A 23,487-nucleotide genomic window follows, 5' to 3' on the forward strand; every position below is an offset into this window, starting at 1 on the left:
TACACAAAGGTTAACTGGTTTCTGGGAAAATCTGCCCTACGTGAGTGTCTCTCACAAAAACGACCCTCCCTCATATGTGAGTGTCTTTGTGTTTGTCTATATGTGCCCAGCGATGGACTGGCATTCTGTATGGGGTGGATCCCACCTTGTACCCATTGCTTGTCGGGATCGGCTCCGACTCCCTGCGATCCTGAATTGAATGACGCAGTTATAAAATGGGTGGATGGACATGATGAATTATACTAAACGATGATTCTAGAATTGCTCTTCCCCTCTTCAATTAGCTTCCCCAAAAAGCTGATCTTGTGACAGTGCATTACTGCAAGGTTGCTGATGTTGCAATTAAATGTACAGGTAGGCCAGTATCCCTCCAGCTACATAAGTACAAGTTGACCCGCATGAGATTTCTTGGGGTGAAGCGGACTAATAATGTTCTTAGTCTATTGTCTATTGTCATGAGTGGGCATACCCTGAATGTACCAGCAGAATAAAACACAAACAGTTCAGGAGAACACAGCCTCCTGCCCAAAAAAGAACAGAGTGGAGAATCAAAATGAATATCAAAATAATTATTAAAAATAACTAAAACATGAACATGAAATATTAATAAAATACAACATATTTGTACTTGTTGAAAATAAATTACATCAGTTCAAATTAAAGTCCTAAATCTAAATTAAGATTGAATGTAAAATCAGAATATCAAATTAAGTTTAATCATTGTTTCAAAAAGCGTGTGTGCAGCAACACCTAACTATTCATTTCATACATTAGCAGGCATTTCCTTTTCATCATCTGAACGTTTTCAGTTTTTGTCTCTGAGATTACCTTTTCTGTTGTAATATCGAAAACAATTAGCCTCTATCGCAATATTCGCTTCTAAAGACAATTACTAAAATGCAGTCGTCCTGCTTTCACGTCATCTACTTAAAATGTGTATTGTGTAACCTTTTCACAAAGATGCATTATAATGCTAAACCTTCTGGAGCACAATGATTCTGTGAATTACATGTATTCGCAAAAGTACCCTTTCTCAGGCTTTTTACATTGCTCCTCCCTAACATCTTGTAAAACGTTACCATTGTAACTAGTATGACGTTGGGCATGCAAAGCAGTCCAGGGCGGAAGGCGGCAGTAGTTTATAGCAAATTTGTTTATAGCAACAGAAACTATGAATGGATTTTCCTTATTTTACGTCTTTCTTAATCTATTTTTTCAAGCGAGCTATTTATGTGAATCATGAGAGTTGGGTTTAACTGCTAATCGTAATTTATTTAGGAATAAATCTGAAAAAAAAGATAACGCACAGCACTTTGCTTAAAATGAATAGCGGCATATTACTTCGTTTGGTGTGTTTTGATGACGTGAGAAGTAAGCGCCCAGTGAGAGCGGTCAATTTAAGCTGACAGCGGTAAAAACGAGTAAACAAAAAAACAGCACAACTGAATTTGGGTTGGGTTAAGCCTTGTTTTTTTTATTTTCAGGTTTCATCTTACTGTAGTAGTTATAATATACCAACGCGAAAATTATAATAGGCTGAGAATTTACTTTTTCATTTATAGCCAAAATTACTAAACTTGATAAACCCACTATTTTGTAGGAAACTCTTTTGAGATATGAAGTTTTGCTCTGCATTTTCATTACCTCGCGAGGTAAGTGAAATTATTGTTTTCCTTTTTAATGAAAGTGGGTACGTCTCTTAATGAAATGCTGATAAAGGAAGCATTCGCAAAAATAATAAAGAAAAATCAGGTTCCAGTAGCAAATGTAATTTCATCAGCAGTTCAAACCGATTGGAATGTACAAGAGGCCGAGTTCCAGTTTAAACTTCAACAAAAGTAAGGGGATGTAAAAGAAACCCTTTTAAAAGCATTTGTTTTGAGTTGCTTTGTATTTGATGTACGTTAAGATTGTGCCGTAGGAAGTATGACATACAGTATAAGTTTCATACAACTGATTTTAATTTTCTTGGTTCGTTTTCATTTTTTGTCTTTTTAAACCTTTCATGATTCCTGTATCAACACTGATTCTTAAATAAATTAAACTTGGTACTTTAATCTTCGCGATGACCTCAACGCTTATCAAACGTTTCCCTCAGAAATTCGGACAATGGCAGAAAATCAACATTTATACGGAGAGCTTTGCCTCATTGACAAAAACATAACAAGGTAAGAACTTAGTCATACTGTGTGTTTCTTGTATATAATTAACAAAACTTCCCTTACCTTATTTAAAGCCTTACTTATTCCTTTGTGCTTATACTGTATAACATTCGAGTTTGTTTTTATTTTTTGTATTAAACTTACCACAGACAGAGAGTCGTATACATAAGTTGCATGTCTCAGATTAATCCAACTAGAAAATTTTACAAAATTGTATTGTTAAATAAATGGGGACAACTGCATTACTTATTAAGCTTAAATATTATTGAATAACATTAATGGAGATGGCACTACCACCACATCTTCAACTTTCGCTGTGTATATAGTCTGTCTTTGTTGATTTTCTTACATACTGGGTGCTTCGTCTAATGAAGCTTCTGACAAGAAATCTGAAGTGTTAAAAGACATTTTATGAAGCTCAAAGACTTTTCCCAGAACAGTACGCTTTAATGGTGTTGGATTATTCTTTCTGACAAGTGGAACGCTGGTTGAATTCTCCTATTTGTAATCTTTTTGTGTTGCATGTAAAATATGAAGTGATGCTCTCATACAGTGGTTGTATTTCACTGGTTCTTCCAACTACAATCAGTGGGTTGGACTGCTGGATGAGAAGAAGGGATTTCTTTATAAGATTTCTCCAAGGCTTTTATTAGATATTACTCTTTATTCGGGAATTATTTTAATTAATATTTAGCAGAAGTCATTTGAACTGAAACAAGGAAATAGTGGGCAGAACAGAGAAAGGTAATCCGCAGTAAGCAGGAAACTACAGATAATTAAAAAGATTTTGGTGTCTGGTATTACATCAGAATGACCTTTTTGGTGCTTTCTGCAATACATGTTGTCTACCTTTATTTAAGCTTCTAGAAAGAAGAAATTCCACTGAGCGGGTCCTGTGTCTTGAATGAAGGTTTTCTGCTAATTCTGAATCTGCAGTGTCTCTGCTGCCACCCATGTTGTTTTCTAACTAAAAATGCCGCATATATGTAGTATAGTTTTTAGGATTTTTGTTTAATTGTAAACAAGCTAGCATTGTGCTTCTCTCCCTCTGCAGCTTGTTAGAAATTCCTGTAAGTGAAAAGCTGAGGTCACTGAGTCTTCACTGTAACCGAATAGTCAAGATAGAGGGCCTGGCTTTGGCATGGCAGCTGCGGCACCTGGACCTCTCGTCCAATCGGATAACTCGAATTGAGGGCCTGGATTCGCTCACATCCCTGCACACTCTCAACTTATCATGTAACTTAATAACTAAAGTTGAAGGTAAGTATTCAGTGGCCGCCTTTGGCTAACTTAATGAAATGGTGCCCCTTTTACCATAATATGAAAAACACCTTCTTGAAAATTCTGACATCATCTTTTATGTACAGAATCAACGCACTACTACTTAATCTAACCGAACCGACAATATACTGCTAGATTGTTCTTTAATTACATTTTGTTCTTTTTTAGGGTTAAATTGTTTAGTGAACTTGATCAGATTGAACTTGTCTTACAATCAGATAAGTGACTTGACTGGTGAGTGTATTTACAAATATAATGTCTTGAAAATAGCCCTCTAATTTTCAAGTAGAAAACCATCATAAAATAATATGCTTAATGATTAATTGAAATTGTATGTTATTTCTTAGGTTTTGCTTATGCCCATATTTGAATAAATAATCCTTAAAATAATCAAATGGAGCTAATAGCAAGATCAGAGTAAACTTGGTTTGCATCTGCAGGATTGCTGTACCTTCATGGGACTGGCCACAAACTGAGACATCTGAATCTGCACAGTAACCAAGTGTGCAACATAAATCAAGTGCTGCAGTGCATGGTGGGATTACAGAATTTGACTGAACTTACTTTTAGCATGGATGGAAAAGACAACCCAGTCTGCCTTGTTCCAGGTAGGTGGACCTATATGACATTTAAAAAGGTATTAAAAAAAGAGTCAAAATTACATGTTTGGTTCTATTTCATAACTTCATATTACATTATTTATTATTATTTGCCCTGCAATTGCAGGGACCCATTTTGAAAACATCTGCTGATATTCAGCAAATCTACAGTCAGCTTCTTACCTGCCCCTGGGGAAACAAACTTGTCAGAACTGCAGCTGGCGTCTGAGGCTTGTGGTTGTCAGGCAGATGACCTTTGTGCGCACTGCAACTCAGAATGGAAGCTAAAACGTTATAGCCAGCTAAAGTGTAGACATGCATTTGAATAAATACCACAGTGCTATTCAGCAACTGAAATGCTGACACTAAGTGTAATGTAGCTGCCCTAATCCCTATAGTGACTGGCCAGAGCTTCCACAGTAAACGAGTGCTGGATTTGAACCAGGGGTTTGAAATTAGGCTACGTTTTGAGGAGTTTCTTAAAGTGGGTTTAAAACCAAGCCTGCTTTAACTGTGTTTTAGGGTCTGGAAGTGCTGGAGTTAGAGGTTATTTTGGAATCTCTAAAACTATTTCTGCTAGGTTCTATTGCATATTAGATACAGATAAGAACAGAATACAAATACGTTTGATATAGTCCTTACATGTTAAATTATCCCTATAAAGGAAAAAACAAATGCAATAGAGATGGTTTTAAACATTCCTATTTAATAAAAAGAAACAACTGTTCAGTTGTTTTAATATTGTTTATTTTTTTGCTTTTCCATAGCCCTAGTGATTAATTCATATTGATGTTAGCAATCTGGAAAGAATGTAAAGACAGTTCCAAGTAAGAGGAATCATATGGTATCTTAAGCATGTGAAAATTTAACATTTTTAAAATGTTCCATTTTTTAATTTTTTATTAGATAGTGGAATGTATGAATTTGTTGTACAGCCAGCAACATTTTTCCTAAAAATATTCCTTGTGTTTTAAAGGTTACAGAGAGATTATTCTACAGTCTTTGCCTCAGGTGGTTGCTCTTGATGGTGTTAATCGAAACGGTGAGCCCATGTTGGCTGATTGCACTTCAATTAATGTACCTGGACTAGAAGATTTTGTAGATTTCTTGGTATCCTCTGACACTAGTGGGAATGCAGAAAAAGTAAGTCTTTTTTAAGTTTTGTACATGTAATAATTGAAATACAGTGTGCAGTGACACGTACGTTTTAGTCTTTAGCCCAGAACATGAAAAGAAATGTATTTTCTTGTTCTATAAGAAACAAGAAGCCATATCCAGCAGCCATATCACCCTGCAACTCACAACTGGCAACCCACTGAAGCTAAGCAGGTGTGAGCCTGGTCAGTACCTGGATGGGAGACCTCCTGGGAAAGACTAAGGTTGCTGCTGGAAGAGGTGTTAGTGGGGCCAGCAGGGGGCGCTCACCCTGTGGTCCATGTGGGTCCTAATGCCCCAGTATAGTGATGGGGACACTATACTGTAAACAGGCGCCGTCCTTCGGATGAGACGTAAAACCGAGGTCCTGACTCTCTGTGGTCATTAAAAATCCCAGGGCGCTTCTCGAAAAGAGTAGGGGTGTAACCCCGGCGTCCTGGCCAAATTTCCCATTGGCCCTTACCAATCATGGACTCCTAATAATCCCCCTCTATGAATTGGCTACATTACTCTGCTCTCCTCCCCACTGATAGCTGATGTGTGGTGAGCGTTCTGGTGCACTATGGCTGCCGTCGCATCATCCAGGTGGATGCTGCACATTGGTGGTGGTGGAGGGGAGTCCCCATTACCTGTAAAGCGCTTTGAGTGGAGTGTCCAGAAAAGCGCTATATAAGTGTAAGCAATTATTATTATTATTATTATTATTATAAGATAAGGCAACTTATTCAATCAAACGTTTCTCAGATTTTGTTCAGAAAATCTTTAAATGGCTATACTGAATAATACATAGTGTTTTATCATTCCATGTTTCTTCATCATACATTATACATTAGTATATCAACATTATATATTTCAGGTAACATTAAACCTTTCATTATTAATTTCTTTTTCCATGAAAGTCACACAATTTCAGTTATAAAGGGTATGAAAATGGTCATATGAAGCTCTACATTCCTATGCAGTACATTGTATAAGTGTTCTGTACGTGTTCTATAATTACTTCTGATATGGATAATGTGTCAAAACTTAAATTCATGCATATGTGCTTTAGTATAAAGCTGCTTTATTTTTAGTCAAGGAATTTTACATTTATTAAAATAAGTTGATCTTAGATATAGTTTGTTTAAGCACTGTTGTGCCGCTTATGGAGTAGTAAGATCAATTCTCATTTACTTTCCAGCCTAATTCTAATGTACCAATTGCCACCCCTTCCATTGATAAAGTGCTGACCCAGTTTCACCAGCGAAATAGTACAGGGGTTGACAGAAGACCAAAAGTGCATACAGGAGAAAATTCACTTTCTGAAGAGGAGAAAACAAAACCAAACTCTTGCAATCTGTATAATGAACTGCGAATTAAAAAATTGGAGCATCAGGTTTCTCAACTATTTCATCAGGTGGGTTGTTATAAAAATGTGTGATATGGCTCATTAATTTACTAGATATAGTTAAGGTCTCTTTACATTAAAACAGCTCATTTTTAGAGTGTTGGGTTCAAATACAGCTTAAGGCCTAATTCTTACTTCTAGGCATTGACTGTTTCACAGTGGAAGGATTAGAACACATTTTGTTATGAATTCAGTGCATCTATAAAAACTATAGTAAACAGTGCACACAAACACACTGTGTGCTAGAAATAAATACAAGCACACATAAAATCTGCTAGAAATAGTCAGTTTGCCAAAGAAAAAATAAAGTATCCACTTTCTACTGCAGACAATACAGTAGTCTATGTACCTACCAATACCCAGTGCAATGTTAAGTGTACAGGTAGATTACTGTATGTGAAAATATTTAAAACTGTTTTTTTTCATATTTGTTTTTTGATTTAAGCATCATTAAATTTTCTTATTCTTTTCCAAATATTTGTAGAAGAGTTTGTGCATTTTTAATTCTTGTATTTAAATTGCACAGGTAAATGCTGAATGTGTTTAAAACAATGAATATAAACATTAAAGAAGTGACTACTTAAGAAGGAAATCACAAGCATTCATACACGGACACCAATAAACAAAGGAAGATCATTTAGTCACAGAATTTAGGTATAAGATATATTTTTTTTCTGTATTAATAAACTGCATAAAATTAAAACAAAACTTGCAGGTCCCCAGTAGTTCAAGCTCAACTCCCTCTGTTGTACGGAAGGCGAAGAGAGACATTGATTACACATCAGAAAGTGAATGTGACAGTGCCAAAGAGAACAATAAGAAAGGTTCTAGGAGATCCAGAATTCCCAAATACAGAAGTGCCAATAAAACAACTGGAAAGCGATTGACTAAATACACACCAGGCAAGAGATCAGACAGGTATGATCCTCTAACAAATTATTTCTTCTTATTATATAGCTATGAGCTTAATGTTTTGTACTTTCCAAAAAGCCACAGCAAACGTGAACATATACTGTAGGCATTTGTTCCAATTAATTTTAGCACAACAGATGTGAAATCAGTGTTCCATATTATAATTACTTTACATACAGTATACATTAAGCGTTCGTTTTTGTTTAATGTTCTTCTGTAGTCTATAACACTTTTTAAATTACTTTTTTTTCTTTATTTTAGAAACAAACAAACAAACAATCAACATTCAGTACTTTTTGTATTTTCAGACAAAATTGCTTATTGATTTTTGTTTTACCAGTTTCTCTATTGGGACAATGTGCATTCAGTGATAATCATCATTCTGTCAGAAACCCACATTTCATTGTTGATTCCAGGGAGTATTTGATTTTGTACCCCAGCTGCATGTGACAGTGATGACTTTTATACGAGTCAAGGCAGCCTGATCAATAACTAAAAATAGATGGCTGGACTTTTATAAAATATTGCTTGATTTATTTTTAGAACCTTAACCAGTCCTCTGGAATGACAATATGTCTTTACATACAAGCTGTGAAAAGTGTTTAATTTCTGGAGTCAAATGGAATAAAAGTTTTTGTCTTTAGTACCACTAACTGAAAATAAGGCTAAAACAAGGTTATACTTTGTATGTTTTTTTTCTATGGAAGATGATAGAAGTCAAAGGCTGTGACCTTGAGATCTCAGTGGTACAGTAGTTATAGTAAGTAATAAGTAGGAGATGTAAAAGTCATAGTAGTAAGGGTCTGAATGTTAAGAGAATAATGCAGGTTGTTTCATGTTTCATTTTCAAGAGTACATTGTAAGAACAAAAAAGAAATTAAATGTATTTTAAATATATAAAAAAATACAATGTAAAAACATTGAGTGAAACAATAAGGACCTCCTAGTTATTTTAGTTTGAAACTCAGTGCCTTAGAAAGTGCACCTCACTCACATTATTCTTTGGTTTTAATTTGCAGTATAAGACTTTATAATTTTCCATTTCCATGTATTTTCTTAGTAATCAAATTCAATTAATTGTCCAAAGGGACATAACGTGTCTTTTACGAAAGGAAGAATGGACAGGCCATCGAGTTATACAGATAAAGCTTTTTGATCATAATCTTCAATACGAAAGCTCTGTTTTCTGATCAGCTGACTCCACGTCTGTGTGAACATCTTGTCTTTCCAGTGAACAAGATATTACTGCTAAAGGCCCAAAGAAAACAGCATGTCTTAGGAAGGAGGTTTCTTTTAGAACATCCCAGCACATTCAGCCACTGACTGCTGGGAGCCAGAAGAAGAAAGGACTGCAATCGCAGAACGTTTCTTCATTGGATACCAGAGTACGTGACTCTGAAGAAACAACATACAGGGTATGTTTTACTCTTCCTTGCTCATGCTGCTTGGCAGTATAGGCTGCACCTCCCCCATGACTCCATCCATTAGAAAATGGATGGATGAATATAATTACAAATTACAGTGCCTTGCGAAAGTATTCGGCCCCCTTGAACTTTTCAACCTTTTGCCACATTTCAGGCTTCAAACATAAAGATATAAATTTTTTATTTTATGTGAAGAATCACCAACAAGTGGGACACAATTGTGAAGTGGAACGAAATCTATTGGATTTTTGAAACTTTTTTAACTAATAAAAAAATGAAAAGTGGGGCGTGTAAAATTATTCGGCCCCCTTGCGTTAATACTTTGTAGAGCCACCTTTTGCTGCGATTACAGCTGCAAGTCGCTTGGGGTATGTCTCTATCAGTTTTGCACATCGAGAGACTGAAATTCTTGCCCATTCTTCCTTGCAAAACAGCTCGAGCTCAGTGAGGTTGGATGGAGAGCGTTTGTGAACAGCAGTTTTCAGCTCTTTCCACAGATTCTCGATTGGATTCAGGTCTGGACTTTGACTTGGCCATTCAAACACCTGGATACGTTTATTTGTGAACCATTCCTTTGTAGATTTTGCTGTATGTTTGGGATCATTGTCTTGTTGGAAGATAAATCTCCGTCCCAGTTTCAGGTCTTTTGCAGACTCCAACAGGTTTTCATCCAGAATGGTCCTGTATTTGGCTGCATCCATCTTCCCCTCAATTTTAACCATCTTCCCTGTCCCTGCTGAAGAAAAGCAGGCCCAAACCATGATGCTGCCACCACCATGTTTGACAGTGGGGATGGTGTGTTGAGGGTGATGAGCTGTGTTGCTTTTACGCCAAACATATCGTTTTGCATTGTGGCCAAAAAGTTCGATTTTGGTTTCATCTGACCAGAGCACCTTCTTCCACATGTTTGGGGTGTCTCCCAGGTGGCTTGTGGCAAACTTTAGACGAGACTTTTTATGGATATCTTTGAGAAATGGCTTTCTTCTTGCCACTCTTCCATAAAGGCCAGATTTGTGCAGTGTAAGACTGATTGTTGTCCTATGGACAGACTCTCCCACCTCAGCTGTAGTTCTCTGCAGTTCATCCAGAGTGATCATGGGCCTCTTGGCTGCATCTCTGATCAGTCTTCTCCTTGTCTGAGCTGAAAGTTTAGAGGGACGGCCAGGTCTTGGTAGATTTGCAGTGGTCTGATACTCCTTCCATTTCAAGATGATCGCTTGCACAGTGCTCCTTGGGATGTTTGAAGCTTGGGAAATCTTTTTGTATCCAAATCCGGCTTTAAACTTCTCCACAACAGTATTACGGACCTGCCTGGTGTGTTCCTTGGTCTTCATGATGCTCTCTGCGCTTTCAACAGAACCTTGAGACTATCACAGAGCAGGTGCATCTATACAGAGACTTGATTACACACAGGTGGATTCTATTTATCACCATCAGTCATTTAGGACAACATTGGATCATTCAGAGATCCTCGCTGAACTTCTGGAGTGAGTTTGCTGCACTGAAAGTAAAGGGGCCGAATAATTTTGCACGCCCCACTTTTCATTTTTTTATTAGTTAAAAAAGTTTCAAAAATCCAATAGATTTCGTTCCACTTCACAATTGTGTCCCACTTGTTGGTGATTCTTCACATAAAATAAAAAATTTATATCTTTATGTTTGAAGCCTGAAATGTGGCAAAAGGTTGAAAAGTTCAAGGGGGCCGAATACTTTCGCAAGGCACTGTAAAAGCAAATTCTAAGCCAAACAATTTAAATGACTATCAGTCCTTTTAGACTTTACAGTTCTTTACTGTTTCCTGTGTTTCTTCACCCATGTGGTGGTTTGCTGTCCTTGAGGGAATTGTGAAAAACAAATCTGCTAGAAATAATAGACTCTACCTCACTCTACTCACATCTGCAATTACTATTGCTAATAAGCAGCAGCTTGGTGACACAGACACTGACCAAGCTGAACCTTGCACTCTTGGCTCAGTTTGTTTGGCAGCACGAGATAATAATCATGGACTAGATACGTTACCCCTAGAAAACGAAATAACATGTCAGTATATTCATTTTTTAATCATTTCGACTCCAGATATTATTTTTTATCACCTGTACGATATTGGACATCTTGTATGGCCTATTTTATTTGATTTAGTTAAATTAGCTAATTTTGACTTTTTGATATTTTGAAATTACTTCTGATAACAAAAGTACATCAAAATTTCTGTCTGTATTCCAAGATACATTCGGTAAATGCAATTTCATTGTTGCACCAAAAAACTGTGGTTTCACTGGAGGGAAAAACAAATATGATTAGTACCAGTCATGGCGTCCTAATAATCCTCATCTATGAATTGGTTTCCTCACTCTGTTCTCCTCCCCACTGATAGCTGATGTGTGGTGAGTGTTCTGGCGCACTATGGCTGCCGTCGCATCATCCAGGTGGATGCTGCACATTTGTGGTGGTGGAGGGGAATCCCCATTATCTGTAAAGCACTTTGAGTGGTGTCCAGAAAAGCATTATATAAGTGTAAGGAATTGATATATTAAATTTAAAAATGCCATCTTCTTTGTTTTCCTGTCATTAAATCCAGAGTGTATGGGCAACATATAATACCGACTATGTGTCTTATCTGTGTATTCTCTATAGTTCTACAACTTTATTGTACAACAGAGTTATACAACTTTAAAGCTGACCATCACCCCTGAGTTAATAATACTTTTAAATGCATTGGCTTGCATTTTTTGCCTTGTTACAGCGTGTCTTTACATGCTATGTAGCTGAGGTCAGTTTAGTTCACTTTGTCATTCTGCTGTTATATAAATGTACAACAGAGAACGAAATATAGTTTCTCTTGGGCCGAGGTGCACAATACACTAGAACAGCCACCATCATGTCGCAGTACAACACAAAAGAACACACATGAAGGGGGGGACCGAGTATCATTAGCAGCTATTGAGGTAGTATTGGTATATAAGTAAAAATAAATGTAATGAGTAGATAAATATATAACTAAATGAATATTTACAGTAGTGAACAAGACACCCCAGATGGTACAGTTTCAAAATGATACAGTACTAAATACAACCAAATGAATTCATTAGCTGTTTTTGCTACAAAAAAATACATGAACTAATTTTCAACTTTGTTGCTTGGTAGCCTAGTAATGAAATAGTACACTTTTCAAAATGTAGTGCGATTCTTAAAATCTTTCTGCAGGCAATAATTGAGGAACGTGACCAGGAGAGAGAAAGGAGGTGGAAGGCTGAACAGGCAGTGAAGAAACTAACTGAAACACTCAAAAACTTGCAGGTTCGTGCCACTGAAGAGAAAGATCTTCAGAATATGGCACTGTACACCACTGACCGGTATGACATTGTTTGCATTTATGTAATTATTTATATAATAAAGTATTTTACATATAAATTACTTTAGTACTCCTCCCCACTGTTAGCTGGTGTGTGGTGAGCGTTCTGGTGCACTATGGCTGTCATCGCATCATCCAGGTGGATGCTGCACATTGGTGGTGGTGGAGGGGATCCCCATTACCTGTAAAGCGCTTTGAGTGGAGATATTTAAGTGTAAGCAATTATTATTATTATTATTATTATTATTATATAGGACCATACATGTACATTTACATGTACTTATTTCACCCACTACTGAAGCACCCACCTGTATAAAACAGAGTAGCCCTTACTTCACAGCAGGCGCGGTGTCAGGTCTAGTCTACTACTAGTCTACAATCAAGAACCTTAAGCAGGTGAGATTGTGTAAGCGTGAGCGGAGTTCTGCCAGGACATACATTCCTTTACTATGTACTGAAAATAATGGCCTTTATATAGCATTTCTTTGTAGCTATTGGTTTATGTCGTCTCTATAAACAGTTATCTTTGCACCTATGTCTGTACTTATCGAACTGTATGAATCAAGAATAAATTTAGACACTGATGTGAATGTTTAGTTCTATGTTCCTTCATAAGCAACCAGAGTGTATATATATATTTATTTCATTTCAAAGATTAAAGGAGCTCCTTTTAAAGGAAAAGGAAGGAAAAAGCAAACTCCAGGCAAGTGTTGAAGAGCTGATGGAGAGCAACAAAGCTCTGGTCGGTGAGCTGAGAGAGTGCAAGAGCCGTGAAGAACAGCAGCAGAGGTCTCTGCACAGCCTTGAGGACAGTGTGGCTAAGAGGGAGGCCTTGAGGGCCCAGCAGCAAGCTGAGGAGGTACAGTACACTGGTGGTGCCTTAGGTTACTGAGACAGGTGTGCTTGCATTCTGATGTGGGAATCTCTAAATGGAGTATATCGCTGTGTAAGATATAGAGCATTATATGATTAAAGTTCAGTATGCTACCTTGTTATATAACATTACTGTTTGAGAAGCATACAGTATATTGTAAAGCTAATTATGGTTTAATTGTAAACATAACATTACAGGAATACAATTCAAAACAAATGAAATACAGTGACAAAGTTTTGACATTACTTTAAAATTACACACAGCATATGGTGATATATTTTAATAATAGTCAACGAACCTTTTCATAATTTGAAGCTATGCAGTCTATAATGAATCTTAGTCACTATTGTATACTTTTGCAGGAATATTGGGATTGTAAGTCTAAATATATAAAGAAGACATTGCATGATTTCAGTAAACACTTTCCCTTATTTACAAGGATTCATCAACTATTTTTAGTGTCCATTGGTAATCACAGACATATTCACATTAAAAGCGTTTTGGCTGATTGTACTGATGGATTTCCTTTAACACTACTGGAAATAGGGACCCAATTTTTATTTACCTGCAGATGAAAAAGAACCAGGAGTTGGAGTTTAAAGTTGCAGCACTTAAGAGGGAGGTGGATATTCTGAGAGCATCTGTCCGACAGCACAAGGAGAAACTGCAACAAGTGCATGAACTCCTAGCGTCTAAAGAACAGGTGCACAGGTATGCATAAAATACATTAAGAGCAGAAACTGAACAATTTAACCATATTAAGGCTCTGTGTGTATCAGACAGAAGCACTATGCTGGACAGGTAAAGGTGATTGAATTTTCACCAGCTCCTTTTAGATTTTGAGATGAAAGTAATAGTGTAGTACAGTATTTCATTTTAACATATTAACAATTTAACCACTGTCATATTTATGAGTAACTGGCCAATTTTAAGCAGCGAGAGCCTGTGTGGAAGGTATCTGCGCTTCTCTGTGTCTTGGCATGCAAGATTTGTATTCGTTCAACTTAAAAGAAAGAGTTTCAAAAATGAAGATTCAGAATACCAGAAGATCAGTGACCTAAAATGACGATTCACTAAGTGAACCCTTGTAAAACAAAGAACGGGCATACTGTTAATGACTTTTTGATTAAATAATAATTTCCAGTTTCTGGTAACTCTGTAATCACAGTTAAATAGTTACATTCAAATCATTATGATGAAACATGTTTATTTTTCCATATTAATTGGTTAGAAAGGAATTGGAGTCCAGAGTAACTCTGACTGGCCCTGAGTTCAGAGAAGCCTTGGCGAGGGAGGTGGCAGTGGTGGAGCAAAGACACTCTCATCAAGTAACCGAACTGCAAGAGAAGATGGCAGCCATAAGGCAGCAGTACAGCGAGTTGGAAGATGAGTTCCGCATGGCTCTCACCATTGAGGCTACAAGGTTTAAAGAGGTATACAAGACCCATTGTAACCCTTCAGTCTACTATCTTGCATTTTGTAAGACACATAGCCCAAATCTGTTAAATATTTAATATTCTACATAACTATTCCCAAACCTAATGCATGTTAGTGATTCCAGAAGCTTGCTGTCTATAACCATCATTGTTTAGTTACAGGCCATTTTGCTCCAATGTAAAATGTGCTCCACCCAACAGAAAAAACAAAATGTTTGCACATGCATTGAATAGACCTTCATCTTAAAAGCTTTAAAATTACACCTAAAACTCAGATCATATTTTGCACTGGAGTGATGAAAGTCACCCAGTTAATATTCTTCTCTAGTTTCCCTGAGCAGACACCCATAGTTAAAATTAATGACACGGCTGCTGATTCATTTAATTAATTTGTAAATACTAAACATTGAGATTGAATGCTCACTTTCCTTTCTGAACATGGATTGAATGTAACCTACGCTGTGTTGAAACCATGTGTAAAGGAGAACAGAAGTGTTTTCCTTAGTAGAATATAACATAAGGCAAAATAAAGTGAGAAGAAAAATTTGTAACTTTGTAAGTTTCTGTCAAAGACACTAAATAAATCCTTCCTTCTAAATGTTAAATTCCCAATTCAGTGATTACCTTGGTGCTTTAGTCCCATCACTGTCATAAAAGGGGTCATTAGGTCCTGACAATAAGAGGAATCACTTTCATTTGAGGAATGTCCTTGTGATGCAGTGTGTTGCTAATGTATTGAACCTTGGAAGACCACTCTCTCTCTCTCACCATTCAGTGCATCCTCACAGTGTTCCATTATGTTAAGGTCCACAATGGTTTTTATTCTTTGGCTTGTGGGAGCACGAGTTCGAGTTATACTGTATTTCTAACTGATCAAAATAAAGATATTGACAGTTTTTTTCATGAGAATAATGGCTGTTTTTAGTCCCTTCTCTTAGCATAAATAATGTTCAATGTACTAAGCTTAAAATCCAGGTAGGTGCCTTGCATCATCTCGAAAAAGTAAACCAACCTTTTCACCTTATAGGGAAAAAAAATGCTGTAGAAACATTGGATCTAAAGTCAAATGCTTAGTCCCAAAATCGATTTGGCACTAAACATGACAAAAACAGCAAGAAATTATTCAAAAACAATGAAAAAATATACTTTTGTGTAACTGTGAGATGTTATGTGTTCTCTTTGAGCTAGGTAAAAGAAGGCTTTGACCATGTGTCAGCAGAGTTATTGGAACACAAGAGAGCCTTGGCTAAGTTCCAGCAGAAGGAGAAGCAGTCTGCAGTTTTGGTCCAGGACCTAACAGCCATGGTGAAAGAGCAGAAAGCAAGAATAGCAGAGCTGGTAAAGTCCAAACAAGAATCTGTCTCGGAGTTGAAGGTATGAGTCCATGCAGCTGTGTGAGCATTAATTTGAAGCAGTTATACTGAATGCAAGTATAACACAAAGAGAAAAAAGTAGAGAGGTGCTGAAAATTGTATACATGTCTGAGTTACAGTCCAATGTATTCATGGCTGCAAGCATTCCAGTGTTCTTTTGAAACGTCAGGTTTCACGGTGACACCCGAGTTGCAAAATTGGTAGGTTCACTTATTCAAAGTTTAGTTTCTGCTCTACGGTCCGCATGTTTAGATTTCAAGCTTGGGTCATGTGGACTAACTAATTGTGACTGGGATTCCCCAAGCACAATTATTTGAGATTGGTCAGAGTTTTCTCAGCTCCTAGACTGATATTAAACCCTGAAGCTTCCCAGGCACCCGTTGGCTCTCAGTTACATCACTTCTCCAGTCGGTGCTGAACCTCTTGTTTGTCTTTGTAGAGCTTACAAAAATTAACTTTTTAAAATGAATGTTAATTATAATGAGGAAAGTACTTTTTCTGGGTTCAAATTCATATGCTAAATTGTAAAACGGGTGCACTAACCACTGCTTTTCTTTATTATAATCAGTATCCTGTAAAATGTAACATGTTTGTCTTATGTTTTGCAGTTCACATTTTAGTTATTAATAAATACAAAACTATTCAAAGCCTGACAGCGGCACATTGAGATTTATTGACTGCTTTATCCTCAAGTAACATGACTGAGTACTGTGCATAGCATTTAATCTCTTTCAAAGTAACCTTCACTGTCTACACAATGTAAAATAATTTATACACTTTTTTGTAATTAATATTATTATCGTTATCAATTCTTTTGAGAAATAGGTCTGGCAGTTCTTTCATATTGTATGTTACAAGGTATAATCAGGGAGGGTGGAAAATGCTCTGCTAACAACTGTCATTTTAAAATGACATAATTGAGGACAATGACAGACCTTGAGCCTTCTTCACACTTCGAGATGGTTTTTATATTTCTAAATCATTTAAAGTTAATTCCCAGGTCATGATAAAGCAACGAGTTGGCACAGCATTTTCATGCCATTAGGAAAATGGAGTGTGTAATGTTAACGAATTAAGGTTTATTTATTCCATGATCGTCCTTTAGGTCACTTATGAAGTCTGTCATATTTTGATATTGATATTCTTGTTTATAGAGTCAAATACGATCTTTGGAAGCTGTGGTGGAAGAAGACAAGAAACAAAACGTTCAGATTGAGATTCTCAAAAGGGACAAATCGAAGCTGATTTCACAGCTCACTGCCCAGGAGTCCGTGATTGATGGCCTCAGAGCGGAGAGGAGGATATGGGGGCAGGAGCTGGCACAGCAAGGTGCAGGGGCAGCAAAGGGGTTAATCAAGAAATCATCCCTACTCGGGACCTCAACCTGAAATGTCCACTACTGATAAAAACTCATACTTCTAAAAAATGATAGTCATTAATATCACGAATACAATCAGATTCTTTATTTTTCTGATAAAACATGACTGTACAGCATCATATTTTTACTTCAGTTTTACCGACTACAATGTTATAAGCACGAGCCCATGTCAAATACATATAACTAAAGATTTTAACTCCAGACATTTCTATAGTTAATGACCAAAGATTCAGTTTTTGTTACTAGCTGACTCAACATAAACCATTAGCTCTAACCTATGGGAAAGAACAGTAACTGTTTGGTTACCTATTGAGCCACCTTTTGAAAAAAAGTGGGATTCAGTAAAATAGACCTAATTTTAACATTATTCATCGTTTTAAATTGTCAAGTACATGGCTTTTATGACCATGATTAACACTTTTAATGTGTTAATCAACTTTCTGAACAGGAAGCATTTTAAGGCCTTTTCCTCCAGGGCAAAATTCCTTTTATAATTTCTGAATTACAGTAATTGTGAATTTAAAGGACAAATGAAGAAATGGATGTGACTAAAAGATTAATATGTTTCTCCTTAAATAGGCTTATGGAAAATGACAGTTCAAGCGCTATCTTTTCTTAACAGTTGTTGAGTTTTACTTTAATTCCATGTGTCTGCTTTAACATTAGACAGGTTAAAACATGTTAAATGTAATTTCAGACTTTCAGTACAATTGGAAAAGTATAAGGAGCTCTGTTTCTACATTAAGAAAATCATATGTAAAGTCATTCCAAAAACATGATGAATTATTTTTGAATTATAAGTTGGAGAAAATAATTGCACTGGTATGAAGAAAAAATATTTATAGCAGAGATTGCTGGAAAATCTCAAAGTTTGTCTTCGCTACTTGTTTCTTCAGGGTTCTGACACATCAGGGAAAACAATTCACGCACCTGCTGTCCTACTACAATACAAACTGATCTCCAGTTCCACCTTGTGGCCATTCTGGCATTGCACCAGTGGAGAGCAGGGATTACTCGGGTCTAGATCAGAGTTCATACAGTGTCTTCTTTCTTTCCTTCTACCCTGCTTCTTTGAATTTTCCCTTGCGTTGAGTTTTAAAGGTATTTTTATACCTATATGAGTTTCAAGTCCATTTTAAATCCAGCTGTCAAAGATGCCAGTAGAATCCCAACTGTCATACACGTTAAATTATTAATTATATTAACGCAGCGAGGGATTAGGCTGAAAGAAAATAGAGAGACACCTGAGGACTGCAGCTGGTCAACCCTGGAGTGCACTTACAGACTCACCACCTATTACATATATAAATATTATAATATATTATATATATAATACATAATTCTGAATTCATAATTTAATATTGCATGTAAGCAACTAGATGTTTCAGTGTTAAAATAAGCATTATTAAGCATTTTGTTTATTTAAACACATTAGACATTACACCCATTATTATTAGAACACAATTTCACATTTCAATCAAATATGTAAAATATCTACAGTAAATGTGCTAGATGCTTGGAAGATATTTTATGAGCAAATTAAATTAAATTAAGTTCTGAAAAAAAAAACAGCTTTATCTGCCTTGTTTTAATATCTTCAGCTGCAAAAAAAACATTAAACACCTTGGTGACTTGCATGAACAGAAAGTAAATTTATCAGTTCCAAACCTTGGCAAGATGCCCCAGTATCTATAGAGAACCATGTTAAAATGGTAATGTACATTTGTCTTCACAGGGGCTTCACTGGCACAGGACAGAGGCAGACTGGAGGCCAGGATCGAAGTCCTTTCTGGTGAAATTGAGTCATTAAAGAAACAGAGTGAGCGTGACAACGATGCTTTGAAGATCAAAGCTAAGATTGTGGAAGACCAAACAGAGACTATTCGGAAACTGAAAGAGGTAAAAGTGACACTTGTGGTCGATATCTTCTTGGTGAATCACACCCTACACTACAAACTGCTCTTCCTCTAAAACAGTTTACTTAAAGTTCATTCACTCACACTGTTAAAGTTAATGGGTAGGTACAGGTTTGGAAGCCTTTGAAAGTACTTGCAGTTTTCCAAGTATTACTGTTAATAAAATGAATAAATACATTGAGATACAACAATGTAACATTACAAAATGTATGGATATGAATACTGTAAAGAAATGTCTGTATATTCAGAAACGCAAAAATAGCAGCAGTATAACACATTATAGCTAAGTGCCTGTCATGGTGGGGGAGGGAGGGTAATATTGCACCAGCATGGCTTCACCTGTGTGGGGAATATGAGCTGTTTGATTATATATACAGTAGATCAATGATCCCCACACATTTGATCAAGGTCAAAAATTCAATTCAAGGAGTTCTCTGTTGAGCAGTGTTGCTTCATCTGTAAGTTTCTTCTTCTCTCTTAAAGGCTGTACAGGAAAGGGATGAACAGATTAAGAAACTCCGTGAGGAAATCTTGCAGGCCCAGAAGGCCTTCCAGGAGCAACTGGAAGAAGAGAGGGGGCCAGTACTGGAGCTCCGAGAGCAGGTGGAACAGCTGACTTACAGGAAGGAAGAGTTAAAACAGCATCTAGTGGAGAAAGAGACTGAGCTACATGAAGTGAAGAAAGCTTACAGGTACACATTATCTGAGTTCAAACACAAGCTATTTAGTGTTTGTAGTTAGAAAAAGGCTGGAGCCAAAGAGAATTTAACACCAATAACACCAATACTTAGTATACAATTTACTGCTATTTCACTGAATAGCCCTTAAAACAGAATACATTCCCTTTTATGTCCAAGCGCCTAGCACAATCTTTCTTTTTTTTCTCAATTTGGAAATTTAACTGATAATCTGACTAAAAATAGTAGTTTCTAATTTTTCAGAGCAGAAGAAACTTTTCTTAAATTTAAGTGAGGGTCAATTTTTTTTTAAATAAAGAGAATACTTGTATAGTCAATCCATAACTTTTCTGTGTATATCAGTTTTGGTATCTCACCTTTCATATAGATTAATATGAACTAGCAAGATAAGTGCTGAAATGATTTTCCTTTTAAAGAACCTCAATACATATGCACTTTCTGATTTGTACATGAGTTTATTTACATAATTACTAATGATTCTCACTTACTAGTGGTTACTTGACATGCTTATATTTGTGTTGTTCAAAAATAATGTGCAGATAAGTCATTGCAGTTGGTTTATGAATTTTATAAAAAACATCAGCATCATTTAACGGGTCTGTATATCAGTATTTTACATTATTTATTTACACAGTACTTTACAATCATAGTGAACTTTGCTTAAACATCTTTGCATTTAATTATGTTTTAATTTTTCTGCTGTAGTCCCGTTTATTATGCATGTCAAATGTTCTACATAAGGAGGATTTGTTCTCTCAGCTAATGGATAATTGTTGTTGTTGTTGTTGTTGTTTTTTTGGTGACATTGTAAGCAAAACTGGAAAATATTTTACATTTGATTTTCATAACACCTTGCTTGTTGTCATAAAGTAATCTTGGTGCCATTGTCTTTATTTTCAAACCATTGCAGTGCTATGAATAAAAAATGGCAGGACAAAGCCGAACTCCTGACCCACCTAGAAGCTCAGGTGAAGCACATGAAGACTAACTTTGATGCAAAAGAGAAAAGGCTAATAGAAGAAAAAGAAATGTGCCTCCAGAGGCAAAAGTAAGTAATAAAATAGACATATTATGAAAATGTCTGTACCTTTCCAGAAAAAAAGATTGCAGGCAAATGTTTATGCTTTTCAGAAAGGCAGACTATAGAGGGACTTTTGTTCATTTATAATGCATAAATGCACTGCACTGCAGTGCTTGCAAGAAACTAAAGTAGTATTTGCCATCATTATTTAAATTTTCTCACGTACAACATTTCAACATTTTGTCTTGACAGGCCCTTTTAAGATCTTAATATAGAAAGTTACTTTGAAACTTTCTATTGATTTAATTTTGTAATACCCATACATAAGGGCATAATATTTTAAATGGTTATCATATTGCAGTAATCAGATGCATGTAATTTTAAATATACAAAGAGTGAATTGATTTTCATTTTGACAAAATCCAAAAGAAATTGCTTATTAAAAAAATTGACTTGAAAAATATGCATTTCAGAGGGAAAATGCAGACTCGCAGGACAAAATGTACAGTATCTATGGTATAAGTATAAACTAGTATTCACAGTATGGCTGTGGATGGTTTTTATGTAATGCCTAGTTATTTTTCTGTTTCATATTCCCAGTTTTAGAGCTGTAAACCTACTTTTTGTTTTAAGATCTTTTTTGTCTGGTAATGTCAGTAATATTTTACATTTGGTATGCATTTATTTATAGGAGTCATCACAGGTATAAGGTTTATCATATGTGTATTTTTCCATATGTGTACTCTGGTATTTTAGAGATGCTGTGGGGAAACTTCACTCTATAGATGATGCCTTCAGAAGACAGCTGGAGTCAGTACAGACAGCACATCAAGCAGAGCTGCTTCACTTGGCCACTGAAAAGCAAAAACAGATAGAAGAAGCAAATCAGAAGGTAATGATGCAAGTCCAGGGACTTAAAAATATTCAATTCTTGTTTTGAAGTTCTGCATTGTTGCATTACATGACTGTAGATACTATACATACTTATTGTTTTTAGATTCCCACTTAAAAAAGTCACAGGTATAGAGACTTTAGTACTTATAGAGAGTATAGTGGTATATACAAGCCATAACTGACGTGTCCTGTATAAAAAATTGAAATTTGCTTATACACTATGCTGTTGTATATGTCGGAGGCATTTTGAAACTGATCAGCTGACAAAAGCTGTCAGTATGTTTGTATAACTATTGTATAATTATTCCAGGTGTAATAACCCTAAATGTAATAGCAGCTCTATGAAGCTGAAAACCATGAAAGTGCTAGTTCATTTTTGATGACTCTAATTACATCTTCTCTAAAATTAAAGGAAAAAAGTATCTTTCAAGTGTTGTAAATGTAAAATGTAAAAATATGTAGCACAAAACAAAGTGCTGGACTTCCCATTGAAAAATTCAAGAAACCTCATTTACTGCCTTGAAACCCATAGGTGTATCTTGACTCTAAAAACACCACAACAGTGATCCCTGACTGATAACTCTGAACAAAATTGAATTTGGCATGTACTGACCAGCTGATGTCTATATCCATCTATAACCTGTCATCTCTGTCTATCAGTCCACTCTCCCAGTCTACTGTAGATACTGTAGGTAAATGGTTAGTTAAATACTGTGGTCAGGGTCTCAATGTTTAATCAACATTTGTGATGCTTTAGGTGTCAATGTTTTGTCTTGCAAAGGTATTTCAAGTGGAAGGAGAAATGAGACAACTTCTAGAAGAAACAGCAAGCAGCAAAAGAGCAATGGAGGAGAAAATGAGAAGACTCACAAGTGTCCTGAGAGACTTCCAACAGTTATAAGGGTGTTTCCTCTAGACCTTACATATGTGTTTTGGACACCCATGCCCTATGTAAATGTTTGGACGTGATAACTATTTGCTACTAAACCACTGTAATAAATCTTTTTCATTGTTCACTTTTTATAAATCAGTCAACCATAATATTAAGATGTAGTTGTTTGCAGAGAATGTAGAGCCCTTCATTGATGTGTAGAGTCCAGCAAAAATCAAATACTGATTTCTGTCCAAGAATTAACATTGTAGATTTGTTTTGTATTTATTTTTGTAATAGAAGTTTTTATATTTTAATATATTAACTTGTTAAATAGTGCTAATGTATACAGAATTCATTAAGCACTTTGGAAACAAGTTGTTTTCGAAAATAAACTCTTTGATTACACTTAAAGGCAAACATTCCATTTACATTTGTTTTTTTTCGGCCTTGCATAAGCTCAGAATAGAAATCCATATTTCATACTTATAAGTCCTTTTATAATGATATATGCAAACCAAAGTACTGACACGTCATATACTGTAGGTTCCTGCAGTATTAAATGTTACTTAACCGGAGGGTGTAGACAGATTAAATGAAGTGATGTTTAAATTCAAATAGAAAATCAGATCCTGACACCAGCTTGCTTTGCAAGCAATTTACAAAAGTAAATAACTGTTTTTCCCTTATTGTTAGGGAATAATGAGTGGTAACAAAGAGGCATGTGATCTCTGTGTACCCAACACAGTGAGGA

At 36.0% G+C, this 23,487-nt stretch overlaps 1 protein-coding gene across 2 annotated transcripts; it reads left to right on the plus strand.

Annotated features, from left to right (window-relative positions):
- Positions 1 to 1,136: 1,136 nt before the first annotated feature.
- On the plus strand, positions 1,137 to 23,147 carry lrrcc1 (leucine rich repeat and coiled-coil centrosomal protein 1). 2 transcript variants are annotated; one of them, XM_088643957.1, is made up of 21 exons: positions 1,137 to 1,652; positions 2,099 to 2,168; positions 3,217 to 3,422; positions 3,612 to 3,677; positions 3,884 to 4,051; positions 5,019 to 5,185; positions 6,378 to 6,593; positions 7,300 to 7,502; positions 8,728 to 8,911; positions 12,125 to 12,283; positions 12,634 to 12,668; positions 12,927 to 13,131; positions 13,718 to 13,857; positions 14,378 to 14,579; positions 15,771 to 15,956; positions 17,110 to 17,284; positions 19,069 to 19,232; positions 19,733 to 19,941; positions 20,858 to 20,995; positions 21,725 to 21,860; positions 22,644 to 23,147. In XM_088643957.1, the coding sequence occupies exons 2-21, from the start codon at positions 2,110 to 2,112 to the stop codon at positions 22,761 to 22,763; spliced, it is 3,138 nt and encodes a 1,045-aa protein (XP_088500083.1). In that variant the 5' UTR covers positions 1,137 to 1,652; positions 2,099 to 2,109; the 3' UTR covers positions 22,764 to 23,147. The 2 variants fall into 2 exon arrangements, with proteins under 2 accessions (XP_088500083.1, XP_088500084.1); XM_088643958.1 differs by lacking the exon at positions 12,634 to 12,668 and having other exon boundaries at positions 1,138 to 1,652; positions 12,125 to 12,273.
- The last annotated feature ends 340 nt before the right edge of the window (positions 23,148 to 23,487 follow it).

Source organism: Lepisosteus platostomus, chromosome 8, assembly GCF_059453375.1.
Source record: "Lepisosteus platostomus isolate fLepPlt1 chromosome 8, fLepPlt1.hap1, whole genome shotgun sequence".
In the NCBI taxonomy this organism is placed as follows: Eukaryota; Metazoa; Chordata; class Actinopteri; order Semionotiformes; family Lepisosteidae; genus Lepisosteus; species Lepisosteus platostomus.

Excerpts from the sequence above, each read along its gene's own strand:
- lrrcc1 (XM_088643957.1), top strand. The coding sequence starts at position 2,110 with ATGGCAGAAAATCAACATTTATACGGAGAGCTTTGCCTCATTGACAAA. Across the intron at positions 4,052-5,018 it reads CCCAGTCTGCCTTGTTCCAG|GTTACAGAGAGATTATTCTA; the intron begins GTAGGTGGACCT and ends TGTGTTTTAAAG. Across the intron at positions 5,186-6,377 it reads CTAGTGGGAATGCAGAAAAA|CCTAATTCTAATGTACCAAT; the intron begins GTAAGTCTTTTT and ends TTTACTTTCCAG.